Source organism: Eucyclogobius newberryi, unplaced genomic scaffold, assembly GCF_026437365.1.
Source record: "Eucyclogobius newberryi isolate DKJ021-1_F unplaced genomic scaffold, fEucNew1.0.hap1 SCAF_8, whole genome shotgun sequence".
NCBI lineage: Eukaryota > Metazoa > Chordata > Actinopteri > Gobiiformes > Gobiidae > Eucyclogobius > Eucyclogobius newberryi.
In genome coordinates, this window is record NW_027316500.1 from 12,672,652 (window position 1) to 12,686,601 (window position 13,950).

Genomic DNA, 13,950 nt, shown 5'->3' on the forward strand with positions numbered 1-13,950 from the left:
GTAATCTTCCCCCCAGACGGTAGCTCTCTGAAAAATATGGCCCCATGGAAAATATAATTGAATATCCCTGAGCTAAGGAGAAGCAGAAAGTAATCTACTACAGATCCGACCCCCATTGAGAATCTTTGGGATGAGTGGGAGATGGCTTTGTGCAGCGGTCACTCTCTCCCATTATCAATACAAGATCTGTGTGAAATATAATGGATGGAAATACATATTTTAAAAAATTGCAGAAACTTTCTGAAACAACGAGAATAGTGAATGTGCACCTTTTTTCCCTGTTGCGACTTTTTTTGGACTGGTTTTGACATATTTTATTCCAGATTTGCTTCTTTGGTTTAATACGTTTATTCCAAGTTTAGTTTTCTGGTTTGGACCTGTTTTAGTCCTGGTTTAAATCTCACACTTTGTTCTTTGCTATACTTAATACTATACTATAATTTGACATACTTTTGGCTAGTAAAACGAACACTGCTTTCATTTGAACTTACTACAGTTAGATCAGATTAGTATCAAACTATTGCCATGATTTGTTTTGGCACATTTCATTTCATCATAGTTACAGTATGTTTTTCTCATATGGTGAACCCCTGCGCAGATCTCCACAGGCAGCACACTGACCTCTGTTTGTCCAGCACTTCTTCACCCTCTCCCTCTTGCTTACTTTCCCTGGTCTCCCAAACAAATGGTGGTGTTTTAACAAGTGGCAAGTCCATTAAGTATCACTGGACTGCGGCGGTGACAATACACAGGAGGTTTAGCCTGTTTCCCATGTCTTCATCACCTCAGAGTTTGTAATTGTTCCAAACATTTTCAACACAATCAGCAAATCATTGACACCACTTTATTTATATCAACTAAAAAGGCATTAAAGATGTACAATGTAACTTTTCTGGTGGAGGATCTGCCACTTGTTTGTCTCCATAGATGTGCTTTGCCTGCAGTATGGCATTGAACTTATACACAATTTACAGATCTGCAACAATAACACATGCAAGGGAAGGAATGCCAAATAGATGTGAATTGCTATACTGTGGAACATTCCAAGCAAAGCAGTCTAAATGAAGACAAGACGGCAAAGGACCCCTCTAGTGCACCTTTCATATAAGTACAGAGACTTTTCATTGCATGTAAAAGTCAAGGCGTGAAATTTATTTCTTTGATCCATTGCAGTTTGCGTCCTCTGGGGGTGCAATCTCATTAGACACCAGCTGAAACAATGGCTGCCACGGGTCTTTCAGCTGACTACTTGAAACTCTGAAGATAATCAAAGAAAAGACAAGAGACAGGCCTGTTTGTGAATTCTCTCAGGAGCAAAGGCTCTGCTCCAGAAACCACTTCACCTCTAAAGCATTCAGCATTTTACTGCAGCAAAAGTAATAGTGAGCAAACAGCATCAATCTATACAAATGTGTAGTTTTTAAGACAATTATTATAGCTATGCAAACACAAACAATATAAAAACGTAGCACACTAATATCTAGTGCTTAAACCTCAAGCTTGAAGAAATTTAAATTCTTGGGCAAATAATGTTTTAATTCAAACACAAATATTTTATCTCTCAAAGTCCATATCGGTGCTAATATTGGTATTGGCGATATCAATGTCGGTCCCCGGTCTCAGTGGAAATAGAACAGCAATTTCTCTGCTACTAATTATTTTACATTCCCACACTTTTTGTAATTACAAAGAGAAAACTTTAAATATTTATATTGACATCGGCCACAGCAACGAGACGAATATTGGATATTGGCTGGAAACAAATCCATATTACCATCCCCATACATTTCCCCCACACCAGTACAGTACTGCTGCACCGTGGCAGACTGCTGTGAGAATGAACTCAATATAGTTTCAAGCTAGGGTTGGAATTGGAGCAGGTCTGACCTTTGAAAATAGGTTCACATCATCACCTCGAGTAATAAGAAATGCATAGAGAAGCATCCAGAGGTAAATCCGACCAGTGGCCTCTTGGTCATCTCTTCATACCAGGGGCTTCCTGTTGCCTTTGTGCAGCGGACCACCCTGAGTTATTACGTTCCTGGTCTAAATGAAGCTGTATGACTCCTGGAAACCTGATACTTGATGTGAGCTGGGTTCATTGGATTAACTGTGAAACCAAATGCCATTTTCTCCTAATATTGGCCCAGAGCACGACCTCTTTAATTCAATTGCATCTCAGTTTGGAAAGGTTGAACCATGTCATCGCTTATGTGCATTACAGAGATTGTGTTATCCATCACAGAGGCAGAAAAAGCATGCTTGAGGTCTATTATGAGCAGATGCACTTGGAGATGGATGGTGTCCCCGAAAGCTTTTGAAAGGTTATTGACCTGTGGCATCAATGAGACCTCTTAGCCTCTTTAACAAATGAATAAAGCCGGACATTAGCTTTGAAATAACCACAGCACTCTTTGTTCATCTCGTTCTATTTTTCATGCCACATTTATTCCGGACGCAGTGCATTGTCCGATGTGCAAGACAAGACACTGTGGCTCCAAATGCTGAATAATTTATCAAACAAATCGTGGTTTTGGTAGAAAGTGTGTCAAATAGTTTGGGACTGTTGTGTCCCAGTCGCATTTTTCCAATTGCAAGTGGTCTAATTACGCTGATTGGCGTGAAAAATGGTGTTTAATTAAGACTCCTATCCCACAACAGGATGCAACTTAAGAAAGGTGTAAACCAGCAACGCATTTTTAACACTTTCATAACATGTTATTAATATTAAATAATACATTATCATACATTTTGTTTCCATGAATGATTGTTAATGTAAATGATGAAAAGTGGTGGGTTTTCATGTTTTATAACTTCTGTGTTACCAGGGCAAATTTCACACAACAATAATAGATCAAAGTGTGTTATAAATCATATTATAATTCCATTTCTCCAGTAGTATTGTCACGGGCGCTTTCCTTTTACACAGTGAATGCATTTCCAACGGTTCATAAGTCAGGCATTATGGCACATGTTGAGGTGGTGCATCTGTAGCAGCTGTGACCTCCTGTTCTTCTCCCAAAACTTCACTCTGTCATCTAAAAAGCCCAGTTAATCCTGATCTGAATTTCTGTCTATTCTGGGTTTCATTGTTTACTCCGTACTGACACGACAGCCAGCGACTTACAAGAAAAATCTGACTCTCAACAGAAAACTTGCATTATTGAGGGTATAAAGCGTGTAAGACCAATACATTTTACTACAACAATGGGTCAGAGTGACGCGGGTGAGGTCAAGAGTGTAATAAATAGTGCAAAGTTTTATTTAAATCCATCAGTTACTTGAATTATATATAAAAAGGGCAAAATGTAACTTTTCTGGTGGCTGCAGGACAAAAGTTTCAAGATGTTTGGCCGCTCATCCAAGTAACTTCTTCCTTTCCTTTGACAGAACAGGTTAGTCACTGCCTTATATCTGTCTGAAGGGAAGAGCTAACTACAGTGAAACTAGTTGTTTACAGAAAGGAGTAGCTGTTGTTAGTTAGCTAAGTCTATTGATTCTACAGACGTAACTAACAACAGATTGCAGAGAAACAGAAGAAGCTAATTGGATGAGTGGCAAAAAACATTTTGGCCAGTTGCTATAATAAATCTCTCTTTTGCTATGTCGCCTTGTCATATTGCCAGTCAGAAGATCAGAAATGTTGAATAGAAGAAGAAGCTTAATTTTGAATCCTAACCTTGAATTTGTCCCAGTTTATTGTTCTGGTTTAGTTATATTTTAGTCGTTGTTTAAACCTGGGCTTGTGTTGACTTTGCCCTTATTTAGCGATACTAATTTTAGTCAGTTGAAGTCTGTATATTTGACAATCAAATACTTTCTGAGGTGTGGGATAAGCACCAGTCGTTGCGTGAAGTGAACAGTATTAGCGCTGCCTCTGTACATTGGGATTATGGATAAGCATCTCATACAAACACATACAAACTAAACTGGGAAATAAACATTGAGTTCACAAATAAACAGTGGATACTTCAGGAGCGACTGACCTTTTGCCAGAAGTTGATGTAGAAAACCTCTCTGGAGAAGTTAAAGTAAATGTTTGTGTCGTACGCGCCGTCTCCCATGTTAGCGATGGTCAGATTCAAAGAGATGTTCTTCACTCCTCCCAGGGCTAAATGGGGTTTAATATGGACTCTATAGAGACACACAAGGCACGTATAAACGCTTATTAGATGGCAGAGCATAATGACAAAAAAGATTCCTCGACAGCACTTAATTTGAACTGTGTCAAATTTAAACGGGCCAAATCTTGAAGCCTGGGAATTTGGTTAGAACATCTACGGTCACACATCTTGGTTTTGTGCTAATCTAGTTGAGGTTAGTCCTGGTCCAGGCCTAGTTTAGTCCCAATTTAGTGCCATTGCAGCCCCGTTTGTGTGCAAATGCACCCTTCGCATCGCTTTAAACCAAGGACATATTTAAAAAAAACTTTCCTGAGGGCAGTGGCACAGTTTGGGGTCACACAAAAATCATCAACACTAGAGCTATTTCAGTTTTCAGTAATGCTAATACTATGTCTTATGATAGGAGTTTTTGTTTATAAGAGATCTTCTACTGAGAGTGTTTTTCAAACTTCCTATAAGTGATCTGTTCTTTTCTTCTGTATCTACCTCTGTATCCACGGGCGTTGCATCAATGAAATTTCATCTGGGACAATAAAGGAATATCTTATCTAATATCTTATCTAATAATATAGAACAACCACAACAAATGATTTATGTAGATTTTGTGAAAAATAAAATACAAAACACTTCCAGTCAAACCAGTACTGAACAAAAAAGGTAATAAACAAATTTAAAAATATGACTAGGCAAGTACCAACCAGGTCACAACCAGAACTATCCCAGAATTAAACTAGGACTAAACAGGGACAGAACCAGATCAAAACCAGGACTAAACCAGGATTATGTCAGGACTAAACCACTAAACCAACCAGTAAACAACAGGGCTGCACTAAACCCGAACAGATGATGAATTTGGGGAGCAGGGTTTAATATGTGTTGAATTTAACAGACAAGCTACTGTAGTTCAAATGACTTAAGACGTTCAAAAGTTAACACAGATGTCGGTTTACACATCAAACGGAGAGTTGTACAGTAAGGGGCTTTACATCCTATTTGTCAAGTGGTCATACTCCTATAGCGTGGGTTTGATTTTGGATTTGACAAGCTTTTAGTGAAGAGGATTGGGAGTTTAGCTAACCGTTCGAATATAAAAAATAGAGGTAACTCCCTAAGAATGGAAAAACATATGGATATCCTCCAAGCATGCGTCATTCCCCTGCTCCCCACACCCACATGGCCTATGACGTCAGCTGGCTTCTTCTTCAGAACAGGATTCAGACTAAATACTAAAAACACAAGCCTTACCCGGAAAGGTACATTTTCCCGTGAAGCCTTAAGTCCGCGGCGCAATCGTCAGACAGGCAGTTCTTCTCAAAATAAGTCTGCAAAACAAAGAAGAGACGGGCAAAGTTTATCTGACCTCATGCAGTCGCACATTGACTTAGTATTTAGTCTAGGGGGCAGTGTTGTGCTTATGTTGGACCAAAAGCTTCTGTAACTGTCACATTTGAAACTTTCTGATCTCTCTTTTAATCACGGCGCTCTTTGGTTTTAGGTTAACTCTTAGAGGAAATTCAAGTGGAGCCGAAAAGTCCAATGTGACTTTGATGATTTTTAGATAAATTACTCCCGCAGGTGCTGAAAGACACGAAGCCCCGCGTTTCTCGAAAGCACGGCAGACAGTAAACTTTAGGGAGACACATGTGGGGCAGGTTAGAGGTGGTCGCAAAAGAAAATAAATGAATCAGTCTCTTGGATGGGATTCAAGAAAAGCGAACACAGACAATAATAAGCTGGTAACCAACACCGAATCATTACAACCTCAATTTGGGCCATTTCCTTTATGCCTTTTGTGGTCAGAGAGACGACGTGCCATCACAGCGTTCGGGAGGTGTAGGCTAGGATTCGTTTTCAAACCAATCAAGGGAGGAAATGAGCTGTGTCAGATTGTGTATTGGCTGAAAATATACTCGAGTGATAACAGGAATGTAATTTTTCCTTGGCTGAAAGTAATGACGTTAAGGTATTGATGGAATTCTTTTCTTTAAAGCAATAGCAGAGGTCATTCATTCATTTTTCTCTGCATATGTTTAGTGGTCTCCTTTGGCTGGAGGGTTATTAAGAGAGAAAATGGAAAGTTACAAAAATGTTGACAAATTACTTCACTAGGATAAAATAATTACATCTTCTGTTGATAGTTTTATTGAATGTGGTATGTGAGTGTTGGGTCGTCGGCCTTTAGTTGTTGAATCAATTAATCAGTCAATGGTGTTTTAATCAAAATCTGCATTATTTATTTAGTTTAGATTATATGTACGTATGGGGCAACAGCAGAAAGGAAGTGAGTTAGCTGAAGATTTGTGACTGAATCATGAGTTTAATCCATCTTTGAACCCAGCCCATATTATGCTAAATGGACCATTGTGAGCATTTAACCTTCTATTAGTGTTAATTGTACCTCAAAACAACCGCCAAAGTAGTTTTTTAATTTCATCTGTGCATTTAGTAGATTTAATCATTGAAAACGTGTGGAGGGATTTTCAGAGAGCCAACAACTGCACCCACAGTGCCAACAAATTTGATGCGGAAACCATCACCTCCTCCAGAAAGTGTTTCTTGGACTTTTAAATACACTGTTTCCAAGAACTTTTTTGAAAATAAAGTGATGTTTTTGCATGAACTCTTGTGCAGTTATGGAGTGCAGTTTGGGTCAGATACAGTGTTGGATCACAGAGATGATAAGGTGATATGTAATGTTTGAAACTTATTTCCATAGATACAGTAAAATCAATGAACGTCTTACCTCATTCCTTGCAGCTATTTTGTTCCCTTTCCTCCATCTCAGAACAGGAGTGAGTGACGGAAGGTCTCTGTCCTGATGGCCGGAGATGACATGTTGGCCCAGACTGTACGCCGCTTCAAATGAGATGGCCGTGAACACATCCTTCACATCTTTCTGCGGAGAGAGCAAACAACAAGGTCCTTTTAATTCAATAGGAGAATATGCAGTGTCACTTAAGTACATTTGTGTATTGTTTATGGGCCATTTATGTTTAGTGCCAGATGCACTCCAAAGCTTTTCCTAGCAACGTCAATTTGCTACCTGTATAGTCAACTGCTATCTGTGAAATTGAGCAGCATTTTAAAAACTATTTCAGTCCCAGATATTCTCCGATCTGGGGTGACAAGAGTAAACAAAGTGGAGAGCCTAATGCTTTTACTGACGCAACTTTATCCACTTGTCCGTTCTTGGGACAGGTAATAGCACACTAGCTCAATAAGGTTTCTATAGTCGTCCTCAAAAAAGCCATAATGTTGTTATATTTATGAATGCACGCCTTTGTCAGAGACACACAGCTATTACGGCTAATTTTACCCCTAGGGCAATTGCGCATTAATCTTACTGTATCTAAAAGTACTCCGTGAATAAGCCCAGTGTAATAGGTTCATGTGACAAGTTCATTAAGGCCAATTTCTTCTCGATCATTTAATCATTTAGATGTTTTAGGGGCAAAAACCACTGATGGAAGTGAAAAGAAGGATTTTCTCAAAAACCTGCTGGCATCGCCTCTGAGAGAACCAGCTCTCTCTCTCTTCTGGCGGCTTAATCTACGTCTATAAAAAGTGTTTGAATTGGCTTCAGATTTGGAAACAACGCAGGAATGAAAACAAAAAGAGCTCACACATCTTCATTAGAATTCTGAATTGAAAGACTTGGATGGAAAGACTTACATGGAAAAACAGATATTGTTTTTTTCTATCAAGTAAGTACTGATATATGCCAAAATTATAGTCCTTCCAGAAAGAGAAACATACTTTAAGCTGGAGTACCTGATTTAAATCTATCCAACGACTATCTAACAAACCTTTGGTAGATCTTTGTATTAACATTAGGGTTGAGCAATTAATCACAAGTAATCGATAATTGAAATGATCACCAACTAATTTAGTAATCAAATAATCATAGGTTCCAAAACATGTCATGAGCTGAGAAAAGTAGTTTTATGACTGAAATTGAACTGATTTTCAAACTGCTTCACTTGAGCTTCAGATGGACCAAATTTTAGTAAAGTGACTTTAATCCAAAGAATAATCACTAGACTAATCGATGAGCTAAATGATTGTTAGTTGCAGTCCCAATTCACATGCATGAATTTGTGGGCTTTAGAGCAGCTTTTTTCAGACGACAAAGTGAAGATTGGGGGAACTGCCAAAGCCCATCGAATCAGAACACTGCTTATGGCTCTAACGTTCGGGTTGACGAGTTAAAATAGTTTATTATTAGAAACAGACACTGCGCAGATCAATTTAGTTACAAACTAAAACACCTTTTACCACACACCCTTGGATGGGAACACGGAATTTACTTGTTTACTTTAGTATTACATCTAAATAACTTACAAACCAGGACAAGATCAAAGCATTGTCTAAAACAGGTCTACACCAGGACAAAAACAGCTCTATATCTTTGGACAAGTTCAATTGGTGAAAAATGTGAGAAATTAAGGAACTAGTTTGCCAGTTTTATCGTTCACTACTACAGAGCAGTCTTGGTATGACAGATTTGTTTTCCACTCCTGATACACTCCACTGTTTGAATGTAGCCCGGAGGTTACAACCCCGAAATTTATGGACAACCTGCATCCTTTCCACGCACTGATGTCCACGGGCGCCAAACCCACAGTGTCAACACAGCAGGTTGTGTGTGTTATCCATTAGAGCCAACTTTCACTCCTCTATCACATTATCAGTTTGAGTTCACACGCCCATCCTCTTTCCTCCGGCCGGGCATTAAACATACGAGGCGTCACTGTGGAGATCGCACCCGTGTCATCAGCTCAGGGAGGGCAGGAAGAGGCCGGCGTTTGGACAGGACACGGACCAAAAGCCAAGATTTGGGCTCATCGGGGAAATGATGCGGAGAGATGATAACGCCGCTGCTCTGCTGAGGTAGACACTAATATTTGTGGCTGTCTTTCCAAACATAGAGGCTAAATCAGCACCATTAACGAATAAAATAACAAACTTACATCTGTCTGTCTTAGTGGCTCTCATTCTTTACCCGATCAAATATTTATGTTAGATTTTAATGGACCAAATGAGACTAATTCAGAAGGAAAAATATAATATATATAATAAGGATGAAACTGGGCCAAAATTCAATTGAACAAATGGTTCATAATTTGAGCCTGTAAGTCAACATTTGTTAAAAAATATAAAATAAAACAGTTTTATTGTAATGTGTCTTAAAATAAAAGGATCAACTTTCCCTTATTGTTATTTTTTTTTGTTTTAAAGGTTGAATGGACGATTTTTTTGGCCCAAATCTGAGTCTTATTTCCTTGTGGCGTGGACTCCCGATTAGTTCTGCCACGTATCAATCATAAAACGCACCTATCGCTCACCTGCAGCCGTGTTCGGCTCGTCCCCACGTTTCCACGTGTCCAAGCGCATTGATCTATCATAATATAGTTCCCTCAGTGTACGGGACAAAATGAAGACGGAGAAAGACTGTTTGAGCTGATGCAGAAGTGGACAGAAATCTACGGGAGACGAGAGATGCGATGCGCTCCGTCGCGCTGATAAACAAACGCACGTGTGTGTTGTATCAGTCCGCACGGGGAGTGGCATGCGCACTTACACCTGCGTTCTCAAATCGCCGAAAAATCGTCCATTGCGCCTTTAAATTGAAAATTAACTAATGCAAAAATAAATAAATCAGACACACAAATTACATTCCTGTTCCTAATGCCAAAGTTTATTTTTTATGATTATCTAAGATATTATTTTCCACTCTAGTTTGAAGCTTAGAATAAGATTAATATGATTGTTTTAAAATAGTAAAAAGGTCGAATGAAATTCCAGCATTAGCCAATTTTACCATTATTGTTAGTATTATTTTGTCTTACGCTAGCTGTTTTTATTTTATTTTATCTTTATTTTCCCCCTCCATTCCATATTGAGAGTTTTTGTTCATAAGAGTTTTTGTTTATAAGAGTTCTTCTATTAAGATGTTTTTTAAACTTCCTATAAGCTATCTGTCCTTTTCCTCTGTATCTATAATGAAATTTCCCCATGTGTGGAATAATAATAAAGGAATATCTTATCTTATAAAATTGTAACTTTTGTTTAAATCCAATGGTCTTAAAACAAACACCAAAGAAAGAAGAATAATTATTCAATAGGTTTTTCATGACTCTCCAAATTGTGTTTAACATCTTTTACTTTTTGCCATCACTTCAGTCAAGTAAAGCCGGACACTGTCTCCTGTTCAGTTAACAAGGAAATGACACCTCTAATTTGCCTGCGCACTTAATGAGAGCGGTCAGTAATAGGCCTAAAGAGGTTAGTCCCATTACCCAGAGTTCATAGTGCACGACCGATCGGACATTTAGACCCAGTGTTTATCGTATTTGTGCTCGGCAGGGGGGGACATGAACACAGTTGTAGTCAGTGTTCAACAAGGGCTGCTACACTTTAGTGACTCGGGCCTGGCTCCTCACACTCATTAAAGGCTTCAAATGGCCCCTGTCCACTGGCCCCTGTCCACTGGCCCCTGAGTGAACTGACCTCCTGGGAGTTTAGGGCCCGGCTCTGAACTCCAGCGACATCTTATCAGCTGTTTTCATGAGGAACTGGGAACATAATGTCACCACGAACTGGACTGCAAGATTATGTTAACGAATGCAAAATGAAATGTGAGTTATGTGCTATTTTGGGGGAGACGTTTGAATGGTGAGAATCTGTGGTTCCAGTGAGATTCTGCCAAATGTTATTGTGAAGAAGAAAGTCCAAAGCTCTGTGCAGTTTTTACAGAACAAAACATGTTAACTTCAAAAACTAGAACTAAAAGTATAGAGGGAGTGCAAGAGGATGTTTGCAAACCCTTTGGCCAGTACTTTATTATCCTTGACCATTACATCCAGTAGCTCCACCCGAGTTTCCATCCGTCACAGACACCTCTTGATCCTGTTTTTAATTTCTATATTTATGGAACAGAAAGCATATTGAGCTGCTGCTAAAAAAGGACAACCACTTAAGCTAAAAACTTCCCAGCTTCATTTTGAAGAAAGAAACTCACCAACCGCCCGATATATTTGTCATTTAGTAACAAGTCTGTCTGCACTCAAAGCCTGCTACTGTTAACGCTCATTCAAAAGGAAATTGCAGGGTGGGCCACTGATGCTATTTGAGATAAACTCTTTTATTCAGACTGCAGTGCTCTGAATGCGGTGGCCGGACAGATTGTTGCAAGTTGTTGCTAAGGATGCAAACAACAAACAACATGAAGGGACAACAACATGTGTTTGTAGAAGGAATGTCAAGAAGGTTAATCAATTATTGTGATTATTCTAACCCTAGGTAAAACATAATAACTGTGACAAAATGCAAAACACTTTATAACATTTTAATTTAATTTTATCTGGCTGTTTTGTTATTCAGAAAGTTCAACTTCACAACGCTGGACACAAACTTGAGGAATAGTAACGTGCTAGAAAAGGAAAGAAACTTAAAGATTTCACTGTTAATCCTCTTTACCCACTTAATAATTGTTAAATTGAGTTTCTCACAATAATTGTTACACAAAAGATCATAGGTTGTGCTCTTGGACAAAAATATAATCAACTTATAAGAGTATCTTATAGTATAATGAATTACATAAATAGTTTAATGTCTGTTCAGTGATTTAACCTTAATGTATATGATATTCAATACTTTTATCATTACTCTTTTGGATATATGGCATTTTGGAAAGTCAATTAATTCCACACTAAAGACTGGGAACAATTGTGGTAAATAGCGGAAACACAAAATAAAAATAAATGTTAGTAAATCTGTGTAAAAAAAAAAGAAAGTACTGATTCTTTAACTATAATCATACTTCCACCTAGAGTTGTCAGAAGTATCTAAAATAATCAAAACTAGATACTCAGCAAGCATGATACTAAAATATCACATTAACAGAACGCCTTTTACCTTTTCTTTTTTACAGTTTTGGAATGATCTTGAGCTTTATCAGAACTAGGGTTTAATAAAGAAATGTATTTTGTGTTGTTAATGATATTGACTTAAAAAAGAGCATTTTTAAACGAAAATCTGTATTGAAGGTATGTTCCTTAGAATAAAAATCTAATTTGAAATTTTAGAAAACACAATGGTAAAACATTGCGAATAAGGCTTTTTTGCATCTATGGCTTTAACATTTCATCACTTTTTATTGAGGAAAACCTGGTTCAAACCTCACTTTATATCGTATAATGGTTTGAGGTATAGTTCAGAGATGCCAACGCAGCCGGCAGAAAGCAACTGTTTTCCATAAACTGCCACATTAGAAACAGTAAAGTCTCTGCTATAGCACAAAAACATGTTGCGTGTTGCACTTTCTCTTGTTTTTTACGACACACTTGATGCCAGAAACCCCTTCTCCCTTTATGCGTGTCCAAAGAGTAAACTGGCAGGAAGCAGCATTGTGTTTGGAGACAAAACAAATGGGACTCAAACCTCCACCTGTGAAAATCTCTCCCAAAAGGCCAGGTAATGTGCAAGGTGTTCACTTAGGGGTGATTTATTTCACACGGCTCCCACCTAAGCAGCTATTTATTCCCTAACATTTCCGTTTTAAGCTTTCTATATGACAGCTATGACTTTTGAGTTCTGTGAACCGCTACTTTATGAATGACTTCACTACATTTTTGCTCAAAGCTGTTTCACACATGTTATTATGATCAGAAAAAAGTAAACCAACCAAGCTCTTCCCTTACACAGCAGTTAGTGGTACAAATGATCTGAAATGACCAGTATTACAAGATAAGAGACTTTCTGTCATTTCAAAAGTCATGAATTATACATTACACAATTATTTTAGATGAGTATGGCTCATTTATGTGTCAAACACAAACTCAGTGGAAACATTTTAAATCTCGTTCAACCAACAAAATATAAGTAATGTTGAGGTATTACATTCTCAATATCTTGCCCATGTCATATTTGAGCAAATAAACTATCTTGAATGTGGAACAAGATCGATAGTAAATAGTAAAGAAGTTGGTCATGTTTTCTAAATCAAATACTTAGCATCACGTGATGTTTCAGGCGCAGCGTTTCATCAGACATAAGACACAGCTGTATTTATAGGGTGCTTGATTGCCAGGTCATGTGACGTGATATGTTAGTTGTGTTACATTGTAAAAAAATCTTCATAAATTACATGTACAATTACCCAGATTTTCACAAGGTAATAATATCAGCTACATCCAGTTCACCATACAAAAATATAGAAACAAACAATACAAACGAGACATCTGCAATATTTACACATCTAAACATCTATTTACAAAAACGTTGCAGCTCGGAAGAAATTGACATCAATATTAACCGTCATACTACAGTGTTGCAAAGTAGTAAAAGGCAGCACAGACACTAGTGTTGTGTTGTCCACATTGTGGTGAGAACAGTCACAAAAACTGTCAAAGTCTTCATTAAGACGGTTCTTGTCACCTCCACAGCTTGGTATTTAAACTTGTTCTGTACCTTGGGGCCTTAGCTTGCTCACCCCGTGTTTTGTCTTGGTAAAATGTACAACAACCGGCTCGTCTTGACATGATTGTGGATATTATTACCTTATATTACCAGTCCTAGGATGATTGAACGTCCTGGTCTTTTGCGTTCAGTTGCACGTCTGTAATTGCTTGGTGGTGCCTTTTGCAGAAAGTGAGGTGGTCTTTGGAACACAATGTGTGGTGGTGAAACCAGGTTTAAGCTTGGCTCTGACTGCAATGTGTACCACTGGTGATTGATGATACATTTTTGTTTTAATCAGATTCAGTGGCGAAAGTCAAATGTCTTTTGTTTGTGATGATGTTGTTTTCAGTTCATCCTCTGTACC

At 38.2% G+C, this 13,950-nt stretch overlaps 1 protein-coding gene across 1 annotated transcript in view; it reads right to left on the bottom strand.

Annotated features, from left to right (window-relative positions):
- The window catches only part of itga9 (integrin, alpha 9), a 70,617-nt gene that overhangs the window by 18,374 nt on the left and 38,293 nt on the right, over positions 1–13,950 (bottom strand). The window contains exons 16-18 of the mRNA XM_072436380.1: positions 6,868–7,020; positions 5,370–5,446; positions 3,987–4,134 (exon numbers count right to left, since the gene is read on the bottom strand). Coding sequence (XP_072292481.1) covers positions 3,987–4,134; positions 5,370–5,446; positions 6,868–7,020 — 378 coding nt within the window. The remainder of the gene's footprint in view (positions 1–3,986; positions 4,135–5,369; positions 5,447–6,867; positions 7,021–13,950) is intronic.